The sequence below is a fragment of the Netta rufina genome (assembly GCF_964035555.1).
Source record: "Netta rufina genome assembly, chromosome: 11".
Classification (NCBI taxonomy): domain Eukaryota; kingdom Metazoa; phylum Chordata; class Aves; order Anseriformes; family Anatidae; genus Netta; species Netta rufina.
Genome location: NC_140134.1, coordinates 10,084,736 through 10,107,178, shown reverse-complemented (window position 1 = coordinate 10,107,178; position 22,443 = coordinate 10,084,736). Strand labels below are relative to the sequence as shown.

At 61.6% G+C, this 22,443-nt stretch overlaps 1 protein-coding gene across 1 annotated transcript; it reads left to right on the top strand.

Moving 5' to 3' along the window:
• Positions 1–711: 711 nt before the first annotated feature.
• On the top strand, positions 712–3,959 carry CYP11A1 (cytochrome P450 family 11 subfamily A member 1; the record flags this gene model as incomplete). The annotated part of the gene is made up of 9 exons (XM_084293519.1): positions 712–986; positions 1,161–1,316; positions 1,475–1,674; positions 1,959–2,162; positions 2,283–2,443; positions 2,515–2,681; positions 2,851–2,929; positions 3,104–3,295; positions 3,837–3,959. The coding sequence occupies 9 exons, from the start codon at positions 712–714 to the stop codon at positions 3,957–3,959; spliced, it is 1,557 nt and encodes a 518-aa protein (XP_084149645.1).
• Positions 3,960–22,443: the final 18,484 nt, after the last annotated feature.

Sequence of the window (22,443 nt, the reverse complement as noted above, 5' to 3'; positions counted from 1 at the left end):
GGGGCTGTGGCACCGTTAATCCAGCTCGGAGGGGCTGGAGCTCATCCCGTGGGCAGCTTTGGTTGAGACCTCGGGAACTTTCTCACTTCAGGAGTTCCTGTAGTTGCACAAGGCTTTAGGGCTTGGCCGTGTCCTCAGCGTGAATCCTGGATTCCCGAGAGGGCCGTGGAGAGGGGCTGGTGCCCACGCGAGCAGCTGAAGGCTGCCGGATGATTTCCTTCATGCTGCCTGCAAGCTGCCTGCCTGCTCCCAGCCCTGGTCACCTCCAGCACCCCAAAGACCCCTCAGGGTCCCCCCTTTGAGCTTCCCCCAGGGACACCTCAAGGGGATGCTCCTGATTGTGAACTCCGAGCTCCAGCAGCACCTACAGCAATTTTATCCTTTATTTTGCAGGGGAAACCAAACCAAACCAAACCAACCAACACTTTGATGCTGGGGGAGCTCTCTTTAATTTCAAAATAGCTTGCAGTAGGGTTGCAGGGACCACCAGCCAGCACTCCCTGCATTGCTCTGGGGAGCTTTGCAGCACCTCCAGGGCAGGACCATGCTCCCCAGGTGCTGCCCCCAAAGCAAGCCCCCACCGTCCCGGCCCTTTTGGGGCACCTCGCCAGCTCCCAGCCCCGTGACGCAGCAGGAGGCGTCTCCTCGCCTTGAGCCTCGGCTGGGTGGGATAAGAGCGAGGTCACCCTCGCCACCCCCTCGCCTGCTCCCATGCTCACCCGGGCTGTACCCAAACCGGGCGGCTTGCGGCCCCGCAGCCACCCCGGGGGCTGCCGCCGGGCTGGGGGGGTCCCCATCCCCGGGGGGGTCCCCGTCCCATCGCACAGCCCCCCAGCCCCGGCCCTGGCGGCTCGTCCCTTCGAGCAGGTGCCGGGGGAGCGGCGGGGCGGCTGGCTCAACCTCTACCACTTCTGGCAGGAGGGCGGCTTGCACAACGTGCACAACATCATGGCACGCAAGTTCCAGCGCTTCGGGCCCATCTACAGGTGAGGATCCCGCCCCGATCCCGCTGCTCCAGGCCGGGACAGGAGGGTGTTAATGGGGTGCATTCGCCTTGACGCTATGGGGATGGGCAGGAGTGGGGCGTTCATCCAGGGAAGGGCTTTGGGTGGTTTTGGGGTGAAACCCTGCTGTCTCCTTACCCCCCCCTGTGGTGGCAGGGAGAAGCTGGGTGTCTACGAGAGCATCAACATCATCAGCCCCCGGGACGCGGCCACGCTCTTCAGGTCGGAGGGGATGATGCCCGAGCGCTTCAGCGTGCCCCCCTGGGTGGCTTACCGCGACTACCGCAACAAGCCCTACGGCGTGCTCCTCAAGTGAGCCCCCAAAACCATGCCCCACAGCCCCACCGCACCCTGAGCCATCCCTGGAGCTCGAGGTGGCGGGGAGCTGCCGCAGCAGGAGGGAGCTGGGGGGTGTCGGATGGGGGCTGCCCCCCGCCCCGTGCCGCTTGTGACCCCACCGTGTCCCGCAGGACGGGGGAGGCTTGGCGCTCGGACCGCCTGACCCTGAACAAGGAGGTGCTGTCGCCGCGGGTGGTGGAGGGCTTCGTGCCCCTGCTGAGCCAGGTGGGCGAAGACTTCATCCGGCGGGCACGGGCACAGGTCCAGAAGAGCGGCCGGGAGCGCTGGACGGCCGACTTCAGCCACGAGCTCTTCCGCTTCGCTCTGGAGTGTGAGCCCCCCCCAGATCTCTCCAAAACGCACGGGGGACGGGTGGTGCAATGTGCCCTCCCCTGCTGCAACCTCAGAGCACTTCTTCCCCAAAGAATTACATTTTTAGGGCTGTCCTCTTTCCCGCTTGGCAGCAAACCAGCCGGCAGCAGCATTTTACCAGCACCCACACTGCCGGGTTCCCCATAGCCACGGGGAGGCTGCGTTTGGCCACATTGGAGGGTGGAGGGGCTGTGTTTGGGTCTCCCCGTGTGCTGGGTGGGCTCACAGGTGCCGTGCTTGCAGCCGTGTGCCACGTGCTGTACGGGGAGCGGCTGGGGCTGCTGCAGGACTTCGTGGACCCCGAGGCGCAGCGCTTCATCGACGCCGTGACGCTGATGTTCCACACCACCTCGCCCATGCTCTACCTGCCGCCCGCCCTGCTCCGCGGCCTCAACGCCAGGACGTGGCGGGACCATGTCCACGCCTGGGATGCCATCTTCACCCAGGGTGAGCTCTCCTCCTCCCCGGCGGCTCCCGAAGCCACCGGCACGGGGCAGGGACATCCTCAAGTGCCACCTCTGGTGGTGGCACCGGCACCACCCAGCACCATGCCCCTCTTTGCCCCAGCCGACAAATGCATCCAAAACGTCTACCGGGACCTGCGGCTGCAGCGCAAGGGCAGCAGGGAGTACGGGGGCATCCTCTCCAGCCTCCTCCTGCAGGACAAGCTGCCCCTGGACGACATCAAGGCCAGCGTCACCGAGATGATGGCGGGCGGCGTGGACACGGTCAGGGGCAGGGCGCAGGGTGGCGGGGATGGGGCGGCGGCGGTGCTGAGCCCCGCTGTGCCCCGCTGCAGACCTCGGTGACGCTGCAGTGGGCCATGTTCGAGCTGGCGCGGTCCCCGGGCACCCAGGAGCAGCTGCGGGCGGAGGTGCTGGCCGCCAAGCACCAGGCAGCAGGGGACAGGGTGAAGATGCTGAAGAGCACCCCGCTGCTCAAGGCGGCCATCAAGGAGACGCTCAGGTAGCCGCGGGGCACGGGGATGCAGCCAGCCCCTTCTCCTCCCCAAATCTCCTGGGGAAACCGGGGTGATGCTGGTGGGACGGGCATCCCATAGGGTGCTATGCACAGAGGAGGGAGGCAGCTGTCCCCAAAAGCAGGTGTGTGTGTCCCCCTTTTTCCTGTCCCGCAGGCTGCACCCCGTGGCGGTGACGCTGCAGCGGTACACGGTGCAGGAGGTCGTCCTGCAGGACTACCGCATCCCCCCCAAGGTGAGCTCCAGGCCACAGGGTGGGAAGGGGAATGGGACCAAAATGGGGCTTTCCTCCCCCCATCTGCTCATCCCCGAGCTCCGAGCACAGCTGGGAGCCCGCTGTGGGGTGCAGAAGGGGCACAGGGTTGGGTTTAGCGTGGGCAGCTCCCCATGGGGCTGCTCCTTCCCCCAGACGCTGGTGCAGGTCGGTCTCTACGCCATGGGCCGGGACCCCGAGGTCTTCCCCAAGCCGGAGCAGTTCAGCCCCGAGCGCTGGCTGCTGCCGGGCTCCAAGCACTTCAAGGGGCTGAGCTTCGGGTTCGGGCCAAGGCAGTGCCTGGGGCGCCGCATCGCCGAGCTGGAGATGCAGCTCTTCCTCATGCACGTGAGAACTCGGGGCTGGGGGCGGTTTCGGAGGGTGTAGAATCATAAAATCTACGTTGGGAAACAACTTTCCATCTAGGTTGGAAAAGCCTTTCCATCTAGGTGGGAAAAGACCTTCAAGATTCCCCAAAAATCACCAAGTCCAACCATTAACATGACCTAATAAGTCCCATCACTAAACCTCGTCCCTTAGTGCCAAACTATATCCCTTAGTGCCAAACCCCATCCCATAGTGTCCCAACCCATCCCTTAGTGCCCCAGCTCCATCCCTTAGGGCCAAACCCCATCCCCTAGTGCCAAACCCTGTCCCTTAGTGCCAAACCCCATCCCTTAGTGCCCCAACCCCAATCCCTAGTGCCAAACCCCATCCCTTAGTGCCCCAACCCCAATCCCTAGTGCCAAACCCCTCCCTTAGTGCCAAACCCCATCCCTTACTGCCCCAACCCTGCCCCTTAGTTTCTCCCTGTAGGGGACCGGGCAGGATGCTCTGGGCATCCCCGTCCCCGCCGCCTCCCTCCTTCTCTTCCTTCCTCCCACCCCAGATCCTGGAGAACTTCAAGATCGAGACCAAGCGGGCGGTGGAAGTCGGGACCAAGTTCGACCTCATCCTCCTGCCCGACAAACCCATCTACCTGACGCTCCGGCCCCTGCAGCGCCCGGCGTGAGCGGGGCACCTGGTGGCCCCCCTCCGGTCCCAGCCTGGGGACGCCTCCAGCACCTCCAGCCCTGGCTCCAGCCCCACGGGACGAGGGGGGAAAGCTGCCCCCCTCCCCATTTTGCTTCGCCTCCCTTTTGCTCTGTAATTTCTAAAAGCAGCAGCTCTTTGCCATGAGCATGAATTTCGCATCTCCGAGTGTCTCCGGCGTCCTGCCCCCGAGGACCCCCTAGGGCAGGGGGTCCAGGGTCCGGGGTCTCCGTGGGGGGAAGGTGGAGCCTGGGGGTCGTTTCTGGTGGGAGAAGCGAACACATCTCGGGGGTCTGCCACCCCCCTGGGGTGCTTTAGGGAGAGGGGTGCAGCCGTGACAGGGAGGGCAGCAATACGGGGGTGCCGGTGACCCCTGGGGCCACGCTCCCACCTCCCTCCTGCCCCAATCCTTCAGGGAAACCGAGGCACCACCCCCAGTGTGGGGCTGGGCAATGAGCCCCACGGGTGCCCCCATGTCCCCAGGGTGCTCACCGAGGTGGGGATGTGGGGAGAGCGGGGGGCCGAGCCCCCGAAGCCGTGCTCCTGCTCCAGCAGCCGCGTGCCCAGCTCCTGCTTCTCCCGTCCCCACCTCCTCGCCGCCTCCTCCAGCTGCGATGCACCGAAATTAGGCTGCTCCCCCCTTATCCCCCCTAAATCAGGGGGTGCCGGGGTGCTGCCCACCTGCCTCTCCATCACACGCCCACGGGCTTGTGCCTCCTCCAGCCTGGCCAGCAGCGACAGCTTCTCCGTGCCACCGAAGATGTCCCGGGTGCCGCGGGAGGCACGGGGGGCTATGGGGGGCGATGGGGGGCGCGGGGGCCTCGCCAGCTCCTCCCGCAGCCTGCGGTTCTCAGCCAGCAGCAGGGCGTGCAGGTCCCCTGCGTGGGGACAGGGGGAACCCCCTGGGATGTGCCCTCCATCCCCCGTGCAAGAGGATGGGGCTGGAGGGCTCTGGCCCCGTGGTTCCTATGGGGTGGAAGCAGCAGCAGGGGGGGGGCCACCCTGATCCCACTCACACCTACCTGCTGGTTTCTCGCTGCTCATGGAGAGCCTGTCCTGCAGCACCCGCTCCATCACCTTGATCACCTGCGGGAGCAGCAGGGATGTCCCCGTGTCCCCAAGGCGGGGGACAGCTCGTGGTGGGGTGGCGGTGGCCCTCACATCCCCTCTGTTGCCATCGGTTTGGCACCGGGTGGCTCTGAAGAGCCCAGAGGGGCTGTGCCCGGCCGTCCCTGCCCCCCAGCCCACCCCACTCACCTTCTCCTGCTGCCTCACCGTCTCCTCCAGGCCCTTCACCCTGGCCGCCTGCTCCTGGCACCTCCTGAGGGCAGCTTGCTGCTGCCGGTGGGCTCGCTGGAGCAGCACCAGCTCCTTCTCCCGGTCATTTTTCTGAGGGGAAAAAAGGGAAAAAAAAACAACGAGGGCCTCCACGCCATGCTGGGGGTGGTGGGGACCAACGCCCCCACCCCATCCCCATCCCCGTGCGTGCCCGCGGGTGCCGGTACCCGGATCAGCTCGTTCTGCAGCCACTGCACGCGGTCCTTCAGCCGCCGCATCTCCATCGTGCCCGCCACCAGCTCGCCCTTCAGGGTGGCTGCCAGAGCCCCAGGCCACATCCTCAGCTTGTGGGACGCGACCAGGGGACAGCGGGGTCCCCCGCAGAGGGGCGTCCCCTTTTCCGCCCTCCCTGACCACACACCCAGGCGGTCCAGGACCTCCTCCCTGGTCATCACGTCCACGTCCAGGTCGGCGAGCAGCGCGCCGCCCGGCTCCTCGTGCCCGGCCAGCCGGTGCCGTAGGTGCCCGTTCTCCACCTCCAGGCTGGTGACGTGCCGGCGCAGGGACAGGAGGTCACCTGCCATCCTCTTCAGTGCCAAGCGGTACCTGCTCGCCTCCTGCCAGCCCGGAGCACAGCCGGTGGCACCCCAGCACCAGCAGCACCCTGCCACCAGCACGAGCTTCCACCGGCACCCAGCCCCACGGAGCCGAGCTGAGGAGGTTTGTCCTGGGGGTCAGAGCCACCTCGGAGGGGCTCAGAAACATCCAGGCTTTCCCCTCGTGTAACCAACCATCCATCCATCCATCCATCCATCCATCCATCCATCCATCCATCCATCCATCCATCCATCCATCCATCCATCCTCTCCATCTATCCATCCATCTATCCATCCTCTCCATCCATCCCTCCATCCCTCCCTCCCTCCCTCCCTCCCTCCATCCATCCATCCATCCATCCATCCATCCATCCATCCATCCATCCATCCCTCCCTCCCTCCCTCCCTCCCTCCATCCATCCATCCATCCATCCATCCATCCATCTCTCTGTCCTTCTCCATCCATCCCTCCACCCACCTCCACCCCTCTCTTCTCCCTCCCTCCCCCCATCCTCCCACCCTTTCCTTCCCCACCTCTCCCCCTCCCCCTTCTCCACACTTCCCTTCCCCAACTCCCCCCCCCCTCCCCAGCCCTCCTGCAGCCCCCACTTCGGCTCCCCTCCTCCTCCTGCCACCCCCATGGGGAAAGGCCTCCCCCCGAGCCCTGGGGTGCGGCAGTGCCAGAGCTGGGCTGAACCTTTTGGGGGGGGACACGGCCCCATCCATGGGGGACACGCTGCCACCGGGGTTTATTTTAATGGACGAGGGTGCCTGGGCTTCCCCACGGAGCGGGCACTGGATGCAGAGCAGGGTTTTCCCCTTCCCCCTCCCCGGCCTCTTCCCGGGAGGACAAGGACGAGGACGAGGACGATGCAGCCGCAGCAGTGGGGGCAAGGGCACCCGCACAGCCCTGTTTTTTTGGGGGTGGAACCCTCCCAAGGTCGGCGCTGCCTCTGGATGGACAGACAGCCGGGCACGGCTTGGGGCTGCTGAGCACCCCGAGCATTTCAGTCCTGCCTCAGCCCTGCCCGGTGTTTGCACATCCTTGAAACAGGGGGAGGAAGATTTGATACGGGTGGGTGCGAAGGTTTTTGGTGTTTTGTTTTTTTTTTTTTGGGGGGGGGGTAGGGAGGACATATGGCCATGTGATGCCGAAAAGGGATCTTACACGCCATGGGTGCCGAAAGGGAAATCATTGGCGGGTTTGTATCTCTGGAGGCAGAGAGGGCAGCTGAGCCTCCTGAATCCCTGCCAGAGCCCAGCCTTGGGGCCGGCCTTCGGGGGGGTCCCGCAGCACCGCGTGGCCTTGGGGGGGGATGGATGCTGCTGGGGGGGAGGAGGAGGAGGGCGAGGAGCGGCTCCACGCTTTGCTTGCAGCGGATCTGGGGAGAAACCCCCCAGGTTTGTGTCCCCTCGGGGCCACCTCTGCCCGCGGTGCACTCACCCGCTGCTGGAGCTCCCTGGGGATGGCCCGGGACCTGCGGGGCAGAGAGCAGAGGGACCCCCGTGGGCGGCGTGGGGAGAAAGGGGGCAAGGAGGAGACCACCCCAGGGGACACCTGTGGAAACGGGGGTGTCCCCGAGCCCCCCGTACCTCTGTGGCATCCCGGGCAGGATGCTGCTCACGGCGTCAGCCGGCGGCAGGGCCACGGTGTCCCGGTGGGGCTGTGAGGGGACACCAGAGCCAGGGGTCGGTGGCTGCACCGCGGAGCCACCCACGTGTGGTGACAAAGGCAGGGGTGGCGGTGACCCTGTCCGGGTGCTGTCCCCATCCTGGGGACCTGGGGGTGCCCCCGAGGGGCTCGGAGCAGCCGGAGCAGAGCCCTGCAGCATCCTCTGCTGTCACCACAACACAAACCTGCTCTTAGCAACCCGGGCTGGGCTCCCTCCCACTGCAGGGCAGCAGAAATCATGGTTTTGCCCTCAAAACCTCTGGCTCTGCTGCTGCCCGAGCGGGGCAGAGCTGCCCCATCCCCCTGACAGCCCCCCATAGCCACCAAAGTCCTCGTCCCCAGCCCGCCCCTGCCTTATCTCCCGCTCCCAGGCAGCCTGGTGGCGGGTCCCGCAGCAGCTCCTCGCTGGTGGCACCTCATTTCCATGCCTTGGATCTCGGCTCGTGGCTTTCAAACACTCCATTAACTTCTGAGCCCCCACAGCCGCTCAGATCCGCAGGCTGGGCGACGCCGGCTCGGAGCTGGTGCGGAGCAGAGGTGCCCAAAGCCGCAGGGAAATGCCCTGCTCCCACCCCGCTTTCATCCCCGGGGAGGGCGTGAAGCCGTGCTCCCCACCTCGCCCCCCCTTTTGGGGTCCCCACATGTTGTCCCCAGCCGTGGGGACACCCAGCGAGGGCCCCGAGCACCCCACCTGCTGCGGCCCCCCCGCACCCGCGTCCCCCCCAGTCGCTGTTAGGGAACAAAGAGTCCGGTGTCGGTCGATGGAGCCCCCAGCGCTCGTCCCGGGATATGAATTTTTCATCACGGAGCCGGTAGGAAGCAGGCAATTATCCTCCCCATCAATAATGCACGGGGATGGGGACCAGACACCCAGCCCCAGCCTCCTGCCTCTGAGCACCTCCCCGCCCTGCCAACACCCATTTTCCCCTATTTTCACCCCAAAAGCTTCTACTTGTCCCAGCGCCACCCCAGCGATGGGGACAGGGGCGCAGGAGGGAAGAGGCTGCCCAAAATACTCCCCAAAATGAAGCTGGGACCTGCGGGGAGGGCAGAGTTAAGGGTATTTGCGCTCCTCTTCCCCTATACCGCTTCCGAACATCCCCACATACATCTCTCCTTCCTGCAGGGCTCCGGGATGAAAGGCTGCGCAGCCACATCTGAAACCGCAGCAGCTTTGAAACTCCTGCTGATTTTTATTTTATTTTATTTTATTTTTTATTTTTTTCCCCGTCATTTACAATCCTCTGAAGCTTTCCCTGCCTGGCGAGCCGTTCCACACGCGGCTCCGCAGCCTTTCATCCGCCCCGACGAGACGCCCCCCTCCTTCCCCTATTTGCTTAGGCCAAGTTTTGTGATTTTTTTTTTTTTTTTTTTTTTTTATTTACTTAACAAATTGCTAGGAGACACTTTGATGTCTCTCATCTGCTGGCATCGATTCAGCCGATCGCATCCGTCGCTCCCTCTCCCCCGTGCCCGGGGGGGCTGCAGGCTGCGGCTGCTCCGGCTCGTCCCGTTGTGAGCTCCGAGGTGTCTGAAGCCCTGGCAGCAGCCTCCCGCCCCCCCACCCCAATAAATACCTCCCTGGACAAGTGCTAAGCCCAATTCCGTCATTGTCCCCGCGATGGGATAAGCGCAGATTTGCTTATCAGATCAAAATTGCTGCAGCGGCTTAGGAAGATCAGAGGGGGGAAAAATCCCTCATTTCCCTTTTTTTTGGTGTCGGAAGCTCCCGGAGCCCCCAGGAGGGGGTCGCTGCCTGCCCCTGCGCGCCGAGCCCTGCCTCAGTTTCCCCACAGCCCTGGGATGCGTGGGGGGGCCTTTTGGTGGCTGCATCTGATTAAACCCGGGCTGACCTCCCTTCCCACGCACCAGGCTGGGGGGGGACATCGGGCAGAGCATCGCTATTCAATTTGGGAGTTAATTGGATTGCATCGCAGGGCGTTTCATCTGAGCTGAGCCCCATTTAACAGAGACGTCGGCTCCACGCTCCCGCCTGCTCCGGCCAGATAAGGCTGGGGGGAGAAGCGAGCCCCCCCCCGGCCTGCCCGCGAGCGGCTGTGCTTTCATCCCTCCCTCCCAAAAAATAAAGAAATGCCCGGCCAGGAGGAGCGTGGAGGCTCCCCCAGCAGCTGGGGGTGGCAGGAGGGGCACACTGTGCCTTCAAAGCTTCCCAAAGCCGGGGCCCGAGGGACAGACCCCAAAACCCAAACCCTAAACCCAAATCCCAAACCCCAAAGCCGAGGCTCCCCATCCCTCTGGGCCGGGTGTTGCAGAGCCCTGCCCTCAGCCTCGCTGCTGCCGCTTGTTCCAACATTTGCTCGCCCATCGACTGCCTTTGCCGACAGAGCTCAGCAGGGAGCATCAATCCATCAACACCCCCAGCCCGGAGCCGTTCTGCTGTTTATTTTATTTATTTTTTTAATTTTTTTTTATTTTTTTCCCCCGGTTCTCTGCCGTTCACCGAGAGGCCGCTGGGTGGCACTCGGGGTGCGGCTGCACAAGGAGGAGCCGGGGTGGGGGGGGGACCAGGGCAGCATCCTCAAATCCTTCCCCCTTGCAGCATCCTCCCTCTTTTTAGCATCCTCCTGCTTTGTAGCATCCTTGCCCCTTGCAGCATCCTCACCCTTGGCATCTTCTTCACCCCCTGCAGCACCCTGACCCCTCTCAGCACCCTGACCCCTCTCAGCACCCTCTCCCCTCTCGGCACCCCAGCAGGGGCCACAGAAATTGCAGAGCTCCGGGGCGCAGGAGGGAGCACAGCAAACCCGGCCAACTAAGCAAATGTTGGGAGAGGTGGGAGAAAACTCCCCCTAATCGTTACGTGCTGCCCGTAAATTATTCATCGGCTGGGAAGAGAGGCACAAATCTATTCAGCGCGAGGGCAGGAGGCTAGGAAAACACTGCCCTGCTTTGTAAACCCTGAGCCGTGCACGGGGCTCCGCTGCCTGCACGGGACCGCGGGCCTCTCCGGGACGCGCCTCGCTTTGCTTTCCTCTCCCCCGCTTTTAATGAAGGCATTAACGCCAAAACCCACAGCGAGAGCCCCGAAAGCAGGCTGTGCTGCTTGGGTTTGATCACCGGCAGCCGAGGCAGGGAAGTGACAGGGCTGTGATCAGCGGGGACCGCGCCGTGGGGGCTGTCATGTCCCCGCCACCCACGGCACGCACGCACCATTAGTAGGGTGTCAGCCCCCATCGGCAGCGCTGTCAGGAGATGGGTGCGAGCCCCGCAGCGCTTTGGAGCCTCCAATTCCCCCCCCTGCACTCCTCACCCCCTTTATGTCGGGTTTGCTTGAGCCTCCGCACGCTGCCTGGGCTTTATGGCAGCTCCCCATCAGGCTGGGCGCGAAGCAGCCGTCGCAGGCACGGGAAGGGAAGCAATAAAGCTCAGTGGGTCGGAGGAAAAAAATAAATAGCTTTGCTTTCTTTTTACCTTCTATTTCTTCTTTATTGCTAATTTTTCGTCCCGCTGCTCAACCTCAATTGCAGCACCCCCATCCCCTGCAGCACCCCCATCCCCTACAACACCCCATCCCCTGCAGCACCCTCGCCCCTTGCAGAAAGCGAGGGTGAGAGGATGGTGCCGACCCCAGGCCAGGAGTTTTGGCTTCCACCTGCTACAAGCAGGGTACCCGCACCCCGATTTGCCCCGAGCATCGCCCCCCGGCCCCAGCACCTTTGCTCTGTGCCCAGCCATCATGCGCCCCGCGCCTCCCCCTCCCCGCTATTTAATAAGCAGAGTCGAGGTTTAACGACCTGTTATTTTTAAAGCCAGCTGGCTGGAGTACAGGAAGATATTAGCACGGTGAGGGCTGGTTTTGCATTCGCCCCACAGCTCCATTTATCAATACAAAGGGCTTGGAGGAGGAGAACAGCTGCTTTTTTTTTTTTTTTTTTTGCTTTTTATTTTTTTTTCTCTTTTTTTTTTTTTTCCCTCCACAGCCGAAAAGTAGGAGATGGAGGTGCCTGGGGTCTAAAACCTAATGCAGCAGTAATAGGGGAGAATTTGCTAAATGGATTCGGGATGGAGCGATTAGATCGGATCTGGGGCGGGCATGCAGCTGCCACGGGGCTCATCCTGCGAGAGGAGGGAGCTGGGCTGAGCCCTTCCTTTGCATGCCCCCAGCCCCTCTCCAAGGGCCGGGGAGGTGCCGTGCTCCTGGGGCTTTGCAAGGAGAGTTTGGGCTGAGCAGAGGAGGATGCCTGCTGCATGCCACGCACTGGCTCCCTGCAGAAAAACCCCAGGAGGGGTGGGAATCACCAGGTCCTGCTGGCGCAGAGGGATGCTAAAAGTCACTCTGCGGCCAGCTCTGCTCCCGTCTCCGGTGGAGCCTGGGGCAGCAGAGCATCTCCGAGCCAGACGCTGCTGGCAGCCCTAATGTGATTTCCCTGCCCTCATTTCCCGCGCCCTGCTCCCGCCAGCCTGGCTTTTATGGACTGGCCTCTAATCTGGTTAGGGGGGAAGTCGCAGCTAATGGAAGAAGCGATGGAGCCCGCGCTGCCCTCGGCAGGGCGGGTTTGGGGACGGGGTCACTGCTGCGTCCCCCAGCAAGGGGCAGGTCGGGGTGGCTGGGAGCTGGCATCTGGTGGCATCCTGGCGACCGTGACCCCCCCAGATTGCTCTTCCCAGCCTGGTGCTGTCTCTGAGATGAGCAATCAGGCTCTGAATGGATGCAGCGGCACGAGCAGCGGCGCAGCATCCCTCTCCCCATCCTTCTCCATGCCTGCCCTTGGCCCCACAAAAGCTCCATCCAGCATCAAAAGCACAGAGCACCAAAGACGCCCCAAAAGGGATGGGATCATGCAAAATGCAACAGTTTATGCTCTGCCTGCAATTACCGGGGCCGGCGTCCAGCTGCTGCCCAGCCCTCGCCCGCCGGAGCCGGAGCGGGAGCGCACGTGCTCCTAATTCAATTAGCGCTGCCCTGAACGCTCCCCGGGGGCCGGCGGGCGGAAAGCAACCAATTCCCCTTAACGAAGACATTTGCTGCCTCCGCGTGCCTTTCCCCATCCCGCTCATTAGGGCGCAAGAAGGGGAGCGAGTGGGCGCAGGTGACTGACGGCTGTCGCTCAAAGCCCTGCTGGCGATCACGCCCGCAGAAGTCGAGGGGAGCTGTTGGCGAATGAAATGCAACCCCCCCCCCCCCCCCAAATTATAAATAAATATATAGATTTTTTTAGGGTCTGGTGGCTGGGCTGGCGCAGGAACAATTTACACCACGGCGCCGTGACAATTTACGCCAGGCACCGATCTGCTTCTGTTTTTAAATGGCAGCAATTACATAAATTAAGGCTGGTTAAGCAGTGGCGCATCCAGCCTGTTGATTTTGCTTCGCCTGGAAAAAAACAGCGCTAGCTTTTCCTTTTTCCTTCCCTCCCCTTTTTTTATTCCCCCCCCCCCCGACATTTGTAGCATTGTGTAGGACCAGTCTGTGCCCCAAGGGTCCCGAGTGCAGATTTAACACCCTGAGCAAGGTGAGGCTGTGCCGAAAGGAGGCACAAGCCATCGCTGATTCATGCCCAGCTAATAAGCAGGGGTGGTTAATAAATAGGGGTGATTAATAAATAGGGGTGATTAATAAGCAGGGGTCATTGACAAACACGGGTGATTAATTAATCCACCAGGGATGAGGAGATCTCCGACACGCTTCCTCCGATCCTTGGCGGATGCTGCGCGTTGCTGGGGACCCGCTGCACACACCCGGGCTGAGTCCTGCTCGTGTTCGTCACCGCTCTGCGCTGGCTTCTGTGTGGTCAAGCTCGTCTGTGCTGGGCATGGCAACAAATTCGGGATGGAAAAAGAAAAAAGGCAGGGAAAACAAGAGCCCGGCGTTGCGCCACAAGCCGTACGGAGCTGGCTTCATTTTCCACTGCAAGAGTTTTCCACCAACAGACATTAATTTGCGAAAAAGCGAGCGTTTTGCTGAAGCCTTTGATTTCTTTGTCTCTGATCAAAGTCTTTTGTTCTCATTTGCGCTCCAAAGAGGGAGCGGGGAGAAGGCAGCGGCGCCGGGCGCGCGCCTCGCCACCTCATCCCTCGGGTGGGTGCGAGCATCCAAAACCCAGCTCAGGGCGGCCCCGGGAGCATCCCCGGGATGTGCGCTGGGATGTGCAGATGGCCCGGGGTTTATTTAGCTCCTGCTTGGTATAAAAAGCCCAGGCAATCTGGATTTCAGCTCTCCGAGCCCACGGCTCTCCTGCTTTTTGTTTCCTCTCCCGGCTCTTACATGTATTAAGGAAGGTTTGGGGGGGGGGGGGGGGGGGGCAGAAGGGAGAGGATGGGGAAGAGGAGAGAAAAAAAAAATTACAGCTCCCAGATCAAAACAATAATCAGCTAAATGAATTCCGCAGCATTTTCCCGCATGACTGCGAGTGATAATTTAGTGCAGCAGCCAGCTGGAAGCAAAAGGATTAATTCTGCACTTAGTGACACCCATGTGAATAATTCATCAGACGCAGACCCCTTTCTGCTGACCCCCCCCGGGCAATCGCTCCGAAGGCCCCCCCTGGCCCGCAGCATCGCTCCCCGGGGAGGGGGCAATGAAATCACCAGAGCTGTCCCAAATTAACTTTATGGATATTATTATTTTTTTTTGCGAAGGGGAGGGTTTGGGGCTGGCTGCGGCAATTCGATTGATCGGTCGGGGCCGAGGGCAAGTGGGGTTTCCCCCTCCTTCCCCAGCCAAAGATGAAAAGCTGCCAAATTCCCTCCCCGCTGTGACACCCCCGGGGACCGCAAATGGTGAAGGATGAGGCCAGCGGGAAATCCGTCACCGCCTCGAACCAGCCCGTCCCTTCGCCACCCGCTGCGGGGAACACTTGTGATGAACACAGGGAGCTTGGGGAGGGCTGGAAACACCATCAGCCTGTCACCGCCCGCTCCTTCGTCCTCACAGAGCCATGCCAAGGGGTTCCCCAAATCCTCTCCACGGGGCTCGGTCCGTGCGTGGCACTGGGATGCTCCGGGATGGCTACAGGCGCGGTGCCAGAGCGTCAGAGCCGAGGCACTGATGTGGGCAGACGGCTTGTCACAGCCACCGCCCCTGCCAGGCGCTGCCTGCATGGATGGCGAGGATGAGGAGCGAGGAGCAGCCTTCATCCTCCCTGGCGAGGCCCTCAAAGAATTGGCACGAGCGGAGGCGGCCGAGGAGGGTGGACAAAGCTTTGCGGCTCGGCTAACACGTGGCTGGTGGCCGGCCGGGCAGGGAAGGGTTAAGCAAATGGGGACGTTCCCCCCTTGGCTTCTCCCGACCCCCCCAAATACAAGGTGTCAGGCTGCTGAAGGTGAACTCATTGTCTGCAGACGCTGATGGGAAGGGACAGGCGCGGTGACATGCTGGGCGGCCGGGGGTGCCGAGCGCCATTAGCTTGCGTGGGGAAACCATTAACCTCCGGGGCTCTCGAGCCCAGATCCAGCCTGGGATGAAGATCCCATCCCACATGGGTGTGGGGAGGAGGGGGAAAAGGAGGGAGAAGGCTGATGGCTGGGTTTAATCGCCCCATGCCAGCAGAGCCAGCACTTGGCACCCGCTCGCCCCGCTGCCGGCACCTTCGAGCCCCCCAAACTCCATCTCTGCCCCCAAATCCTGCACGGGAACGAGCCAGGCGGGGCAACAACACAACAATTATTGTAATGAATGAAACGCACGAGTGGGTTTTATGGGAATCTGCAGCCTCGCGGGCGTCTTGGCACTGGGCCGGCCTCCCCTAAGTGATATTTTATTTATGGGCTCCCCGGATGTGTTGATGCTGCACGTTTCGCTCCAGACGCAGGCAAAACACCACGCACGGGCTGCAGACAGGGAGACAGAAAAGCCCGTGTGCCCCGTGGACGTTCCTAAATGCCCAGGCTCCATCCATCGCTCCCCGGTTGCCCTGGCAACTGCTTTTTGGGAGATGTGCGGGGCCACCCCGTGGCACCCAGCCTGGCGTGCGGTGGGGAGCAGAGGGTCCCCGCCTTGGCCCATCAAGAGCCACCTGATAATTAAAGCTCACCGTCCCCCCGAGCCTTCGTGGGGAAGATCAGCCTAACAAAGCCGCCTGCTCCAGCAGTTAAATATTCCATCGCCCCCCAGCTCTGGGGAGGGAAGGGGGGAAGGAGGGAATTGGTTTCTGCTGGGCAGGGCAAGGCGGAGGCTGGGTTTGGGGGAGCTTTGAGGGACTTTGCTGGGTCTCAGCTCCGCCAGGAAAGCCCGTGGGAGGTGCTGGGGCTCTCGAGGAGCCCCCAGGACCATGGCAAGGGAGAATCTGGCCCTGGGAACACCGCCCTGCCCCATGGCCCCGAGAATCAGGGACATCTCCAGCCCTCAGCTGGAAGCAAGGAGGCAGCCGACTGCTCTGCCCCCACCGCTCGCTCCACAAGTTGACAAGCACAAGAGGAGCCTTTTATCAAAAAAAAAGGAGCTGATGGAAGGCAAAACCGCCCTCTCTTTATGCTGCCATCAAGGCCTTCCCTTCCCCCAGCTTAATGCAAGGCACGAGCCTTAACTCCTGCTTGGCCAACCCGGGGATGCTGCGGGGCGCACGCGAAGCCCCGTCCCCAAATCCAAGCCGTGGCCACAGGCAGAGGCTCACCCTCATCGATGGCAGAGCTGCTCCGGGAGCCACAGCGCTGGTCCCAACATCTGGGAACATCTGGGGGAGCCCAGGGTCTCCCTGTTGTCCCCACGTCCCTGCTGGTGAAGAAGGATGTCAGGGTTTGGGATGCTCAGCCCTGATGCCATCCCGTGGGATTCCATGGAGGACCCATGGGCACAAGGATGTGCAGGTGGCCTCCAGCTCACCCCTGTACTGGTCTTACTGGGAGGGAAGGGGAGGTGAAGCAGGCTGGGTGGGGAGGAAGAGGGGCTGTGCATCGGGGCGCCCACCCCAAATCCCAGCTGGCAGGCTCCTTTGGGAGGAATGAGCACCGCCCCCTGGCAATGCTCGAGGGGCGGCACGAGGCGCGAGCAGCCCGATCCCACCGAGCCCCCCGTGCCCTGGCTTGCTTTGTAAGCAGCCCCTTTTATCCAAAAGGCTATTCCAGACTCCAGAGGCTAATTATCCGGCAGTATTGATGAAGGGACAGGGAGGAGGCTGCTGGGAAAGGAGAGGGGAGATTGAATGTTAACGACCGCCGTCATTAAAGCCAGCACATAACGAGGCTGAGCAATAATTACAGCAGCGTTGGGGGCTGCAGCCCTGGGTCATTTTCATTTGTGCTGCTTATGGCCTACGTGCCACGGGGGCACGTCTTCCCCATCATGGCTGCTCTGGGGCAATTCCTCACGCTTTTAGCACTGGCACGGCTTTTAGGGGGCCTCGGTGCTGCCCTAGGAGCCCTAAGACCCGAGTCCTGCTGCCTGGTGACACGTGGTGCCCCCAAACCCTCTCCACGGAGCAGCAGCAGGCTGTGACACGGTGTCAGAGAAGGTGACACAAACGCCCTGCTGATGGGACATGGTGATGACAAGGTGTCTGGCGGTGGCTCCTCTGGGCAGATGTCCTCGAGGGAAGGGAGGCCACGTGGCTCTCGGGAGAGGTCAGCTTTGGAAGCATGGGAACGCCCCAAGAGCCTCAGTCATCCCCATCACAACCCTCACGCCTCTTCTCTCCCCTGCCCAGAAGCAGCTTAGCTTGAAGATCCCAAGGGATACGAGGAAGCAGGGCATGGTCCCACCACCCCAAAGCCACCAGAGCACATGGACAGCCCAAACCTGCGCCCCTGGGAGCAGGAGCCCCTGGACTTGGTGTTGAGGAGATGGCAGAGGTTCTTCAGGGAGCATAAGCAGGGTGGGAGGATGCTCCATGCTCACAAGATCTCTGTCCCCTTGTGTTGCTGGAGACATGGGTTTAGTGGCCCCACACCTGCCCCATGGCTGCAAGGGACATGTTTTATGTCCCCCATGCTTCTGGTGCTGTCCCTTTCCCTTCTGGGCTGGCTGAAGCCCACCCGTGGGACGTGGAGCTGAGCCGGGCACCTCGGGCAGGTGGGATTAGCACTGGGCTGGAGGAGAAGTGGCTCTCCAGTAACGAGCTCCGTGGGGGATTGCTCGGCCCGCAACGTGCTCGGGGTCCCAATAAAGCCAGACCCGGGCTGGCAATGGGAGGAGGAAGAGGAGGAGGAGGAGGAGGGTGAGAACCGCCCGCTCCAGGCCCCCTTCATTATAGACTTGCCTAAGGATGAGAGCATTGAAGAGCTGTGAAGTGGAGGGGGAGAAAAAAGGAAAAAAAAGCAACAAAAAGCAGCACGGCAGCGTGCAGCACGCGGGGATGTGCTTCGGGACGGAAAGAATGGGCTGGGGGCAGCGGGCAGGCTGCAGAGAGGGAGCTTCGGAGGCTGCTCCCCACCCCAGCGCCAGGCTGGGCGCATTCAGCGGCGACCTTGAGGCTCCTCTCCCCCCGCAGAAAGCAGCAGCACGAGGGCTTTTCACCCCACGGCCCGCCTTGATGGGAAGGAGAAGCCTTCCCCAGCTTTGTGCTGCTAATTGCACGCGCACCTGCCTCCCGCAAACCAAGGTCACCCAGCGTCACTGCGGGCCGGCAGCGATTTATTCGCGTGCGCACGTGGGTGAGAGGGACTTGGAGCATCCCTGTGAGCACCCCGGGGATGGAGCCAACCCCACCGAGGGCTGGTGCCAGCGGGATGGCTCCCATCCCGCTCCTGAAATACTGGGGGGTGATGCTGGGGGGTCCGGGCGGGCTCGGGGTGGTCCCCACCTCCCAGCAGCTCCCCTCCTGCTCCTTCCCGTCCGGAAAAACCCACCTCTGAGCGGTGGCACGCCGCTCTCCTTGGAAAGCAGGCACCCTGCAAAACAATAACCGATTCCCTTCTGCCTTGCGTCCCTCACTATGGTTACTAAAAGGCCCCTCATGTGTCCTGCATCCCGAATGCCCCCTCCCCTCCATCACTCCCCCGTTTCCATGGCGATGCGGTGATGGAGCGGCACCAGAACGCGCGGGGAGATGCAGCCACCGCGCGCCACCCTCGCGCTGCCGTTTAGGATATTGATGTTTAAAGCTCCCGAGATTATCTGGGGGTAATTGGTTTATGGAAATGGAGACAAGTCCTGCCGCGGAGTTCCTCGGGGCGGGTGGAGGGGGGAGATGGGGTGCCCGAGGGGCTGCGCTGCTCAGGGTCTCTACCTCGGAAGACACCCGGCCAGCAACAGTTTGCCTGGGGAGCTCTGAGAGCTCTCTGCAGACTTTCTCAGCCCTGGCTGCTGCTTTCCCCACGTGGACGAGCCCAGGTCCTAGCCCTGCGTCCCCACAGGGTGCTTGCAGGGGCATTGCCATGGGGAGGTGGCGCAGAACACCAGAGTTGTGCCTGTGGCTGCCTCCTGCCCCTCGCCCTGCTCTGCTCCCGCAAGGTGCCTCCTGCCCCGGCACGAGCGGGGCCGCCTCTCCCCCACCCCACCAAAGCCCGGCCGGCTAATTGAGTCCCCCGGCACATGCATAATGCAGTGCTGCTTGCCCGGGCATCTTGTTTTATTTATTAAAATGCTCTTTTATTTATTATGATATCATCCCGAAGCCCGCGCGGCATGGCCCGATGGCTGCTTTGACGTCTTCTCAGCCTTTCGGCGTTCTGCACGCTGCTTCCCAGAGCCCTGAGCGTTGTTTAATGACTCAGCCAGAGGCCCCTGCGCCCAGCATCCCTCGGAGGGGCCGCACTTCACTACGGAGTTTTCCCTTGGAAAGCCCAGGATTTGGGATCCCAGCCCAATCCCCGGCAGAGGGGAGAAGCCAGGCGCTCTCCCTCCCCCCCCTTCCCCATCTCATTAATTCGCACCAGCTGATGTGATAAGGCGCAGAGGGGCCGCAAGCTGCTCCTCGTGGCGGGGGGACCGTCCCTGCGCCCATCACACCCCGTGCATGTGAGAGACGGCGCCGGCCCCCCCTTGTCCCCCCTCCCCGCCACCATCCATCGCTTGTAAGGCACGCCAACGTTCACCTCCGCCCCGCGGGCTGCTCACAGCCTCTGCGTGCAAATCCCCGCCGACACGTGGCTGTGCCTCCCGAGTCCTTAATGAGGGGCTGCCTCCTCCTCAGCCTTCCCCGTGTCCCCCCCCTGCTGCGACCACCCTGCTGCAGGGGCTCGGGGCTGGTGGCGGTGGCACGGGATGGATGGGGTCTGTCCGGAGCAAAGGGGGGAGCGACCTCCTGGGGACCCCGGGGGGCTGCAGAGCTCCTTGCTGGGGTAGCAGTAACCTTTTTATCCTATAAATATAACCTATAACCTTTTTTTTTTTCCCTACAAATTTGCTCTTTTTGCTCATCAGATCTGCTGGGACAGCTCTTTTTGCTCATCACTGCCCCAGAGCTCCGCAGCCTGACTCCTTCCCAAGGCGTTTCCTAAAAGCGCCACTTGAAAGGAAGGAATGGGGGGTGCAGAAGTGCATAAATATCACTGTAAAGGAAAAGAGGGATTTTTTTGTTTCCCATCCCAAGGATGGCCAAATGGCAGGAGAGAGCTGGGAGCGCGGTGGCAGGGTGAGGCAGCAGTGAGGATGAAGGCTGGCGGCACGTTTCCAGCCCAGTATCTCCCAGTGCGAGCATCACAGGGATCCTGGGAACAGGGGAGCATTGCTGGATAACCCCAAATACCCCCCAGACCCAAGGCAGAGCGATGGAAATGACCTCCTGGCTTTGCCTTTAACTGCCCAGCACCCTCCCAGCACCCTGGGTGCGGGACAGCATCAGGCCCTGAGGCTGCAGGGCCAAAACCAGAGAGAAAACGAGGGGGAAAATTGGGATCTGACCTCCTTCTTGTGCCCTAATCTGCTTCTCGTGCCCTAATTCACACCAGCCACGATGTGAATTAGGCAAGGCTTGGCATCCCACGGCACACAGCTCCAGGTCGGTGTTTTCTGGGCCATGTTCCCAGGTTTTCCCATTCCCTTTCCCCTCCCAGGCAGCAGCAGCAGGTTTCGTGGCGCACATCCCCGCTGCCGCCGCTTGTGTTTACATCTCCCTGAAAAAAAAACGAGAATATTTTACTGCCAGCATCGGCCGCGGGGCGACAATTAGCAGTGGGTTTTCATAGTAAATTCACAAACGGCAAAGCGACGGAAAACCCAGCGCGAGAACAAAAGGTTTCCAAAATAGCAGGCGTGAACCTTGCCAGGCTTCACAAACAGCTGGCAGGCAAAACCCCAAACCCTCGTACCCAAACCCCTCGGCGGAGCTGTGATTAGCCACCCCAAAAACCCACCGCCACCGCTCCCAGGCACTCAGGATCCCAGGAACTCAGCACCCCAGGGTGTCCTGCTCCTTTTTCAGCTCTCCTGACAGGGAGCAAATCGTGTCCCGGCCAGCCCAGCGCGCTCATGCTGCGGTTTGCAACCTGTGGCTCTGGGAACCGGAGAATAAAAGTCCCCAAGGGGCTTGGAAAGAGGATTAAGGGGCTGATGCATTACATGGGAGGCTGCAGATTGGAGGAGATGCAGTGTGTGCCTGCGATGTGATGCTCCTGTGGGGTCCCAGCCTTGTTCCCCTGTTAAACAGTGGCCCAGTCTGGCCGGGAGCTCTGCCGGCGATTTATGAGCGGCTGTTGGGAAGGCGGCAGCTTTATCCGCCTCCGGAGACTCCATAAAATGATAGTGGGCTCCGCTGGTGAAGATGGACTGGGGCTGGTGTGAGTTTTCCTCCCTGATGGCTCCCCAGGCTCCGTTCAAGCCTCCGCGTGCCAGCAAGCTACGAGGCAAAGCGCCGTTTGCTTTACCCCAGCCGCGCGGGTGATTTCACGGGGTTTGGGCTCTGCAGTCGGGGTCTGGGCTGCAGGGCCACGGCACCACAAAGCCACCGCTTTGTGACCTCTGTCCCCCGTCCCCCTGGCCCGGAGGGATGCAGAGGAGCAGATTTGGGCTCGGTGACCGTGGTGCCACCCGTCCCCGGGAGAGGTTCTGCCCTTCCTCGCTTCCTGCAGCCCCCCGCGCCGCAGCTAATCACATCTGGGGCTGGGAAATCTCATTTGAGGCTCTATTAATGCAGCGCTGGCATGGCACAGGCCCCGGCCTGTCTCCGCTGAGCAAAGCGAGGAAAGCAATCCAGGGAAAGGCAGCTCCCGGAACAAGCTCGGGGGAGCCGGCCAAACGCAATTTTCCCCGGGAGGAAGATGAGAACAGCATCTTCTTCCTCCCCCCCCAAAGGAGGGCATCCCCAGCCCCACAGAGGCACCGGCAGAGGAAGGAAAGCCGAGCCAAAGGAAGCCGGCGCTGTTTTATTCATGGCTTGGTGCCGCTTTCCAAGCACGGTGTCGCCTCCAGGGGACCCTGAGGGTGCTCATTAGAGATCACACGGCGGGTTTGGGGCACCCCCTTTCCGAGGACAATTCCCGCCCCAGGCTGGGCGTCCCTCGGGGTGAAAATGTGCCGAATTCATTTCGGTTCCATTTATGCAGTAAAACTCCCAATTCACCTGTCAAATAATTAAATGGGCTGGCAGCCCAGCTCTCCCGTCGCCTGCTCCATTAGGGGAGTTTTGCACTTTCTATATTTGTCAGCGGCACGCGTGCAATTTCCTTCCCCCTGCCTCTTAAAACGGAGCAATTTTCTCTTTTTAACCCCATTTGCTTTTCTCATAAAGGCAGCTATCTGACACTTAAAGGGACATGATTACTGAAATTGCAGGAATTAAAGCTCGCTCCTGCGAGTCGATCCGAGGCGCTCCCTCTGAGCACCCGAAGAGTTTGCGCTTTGAGCTGAGCGAATCAAGAGCCCATCTTCTCCACCTGAGCCCCCGCCTTCGATTTCTTTGCTCCATTTTAGCTAAGAAAACGTGAATTGCTGCTCTTCACCGGCTCATTTCTATCAGATGCCAGACCTCATCCCATCCCCACGAGCATGAGCAGGATGCTTAGACCAAGAACTGCATCCCAACAGCCTCAGCACCCAGATATGTCCCTTCCTTACCATTTAGGAATGTTTTTCATCAGTTAAA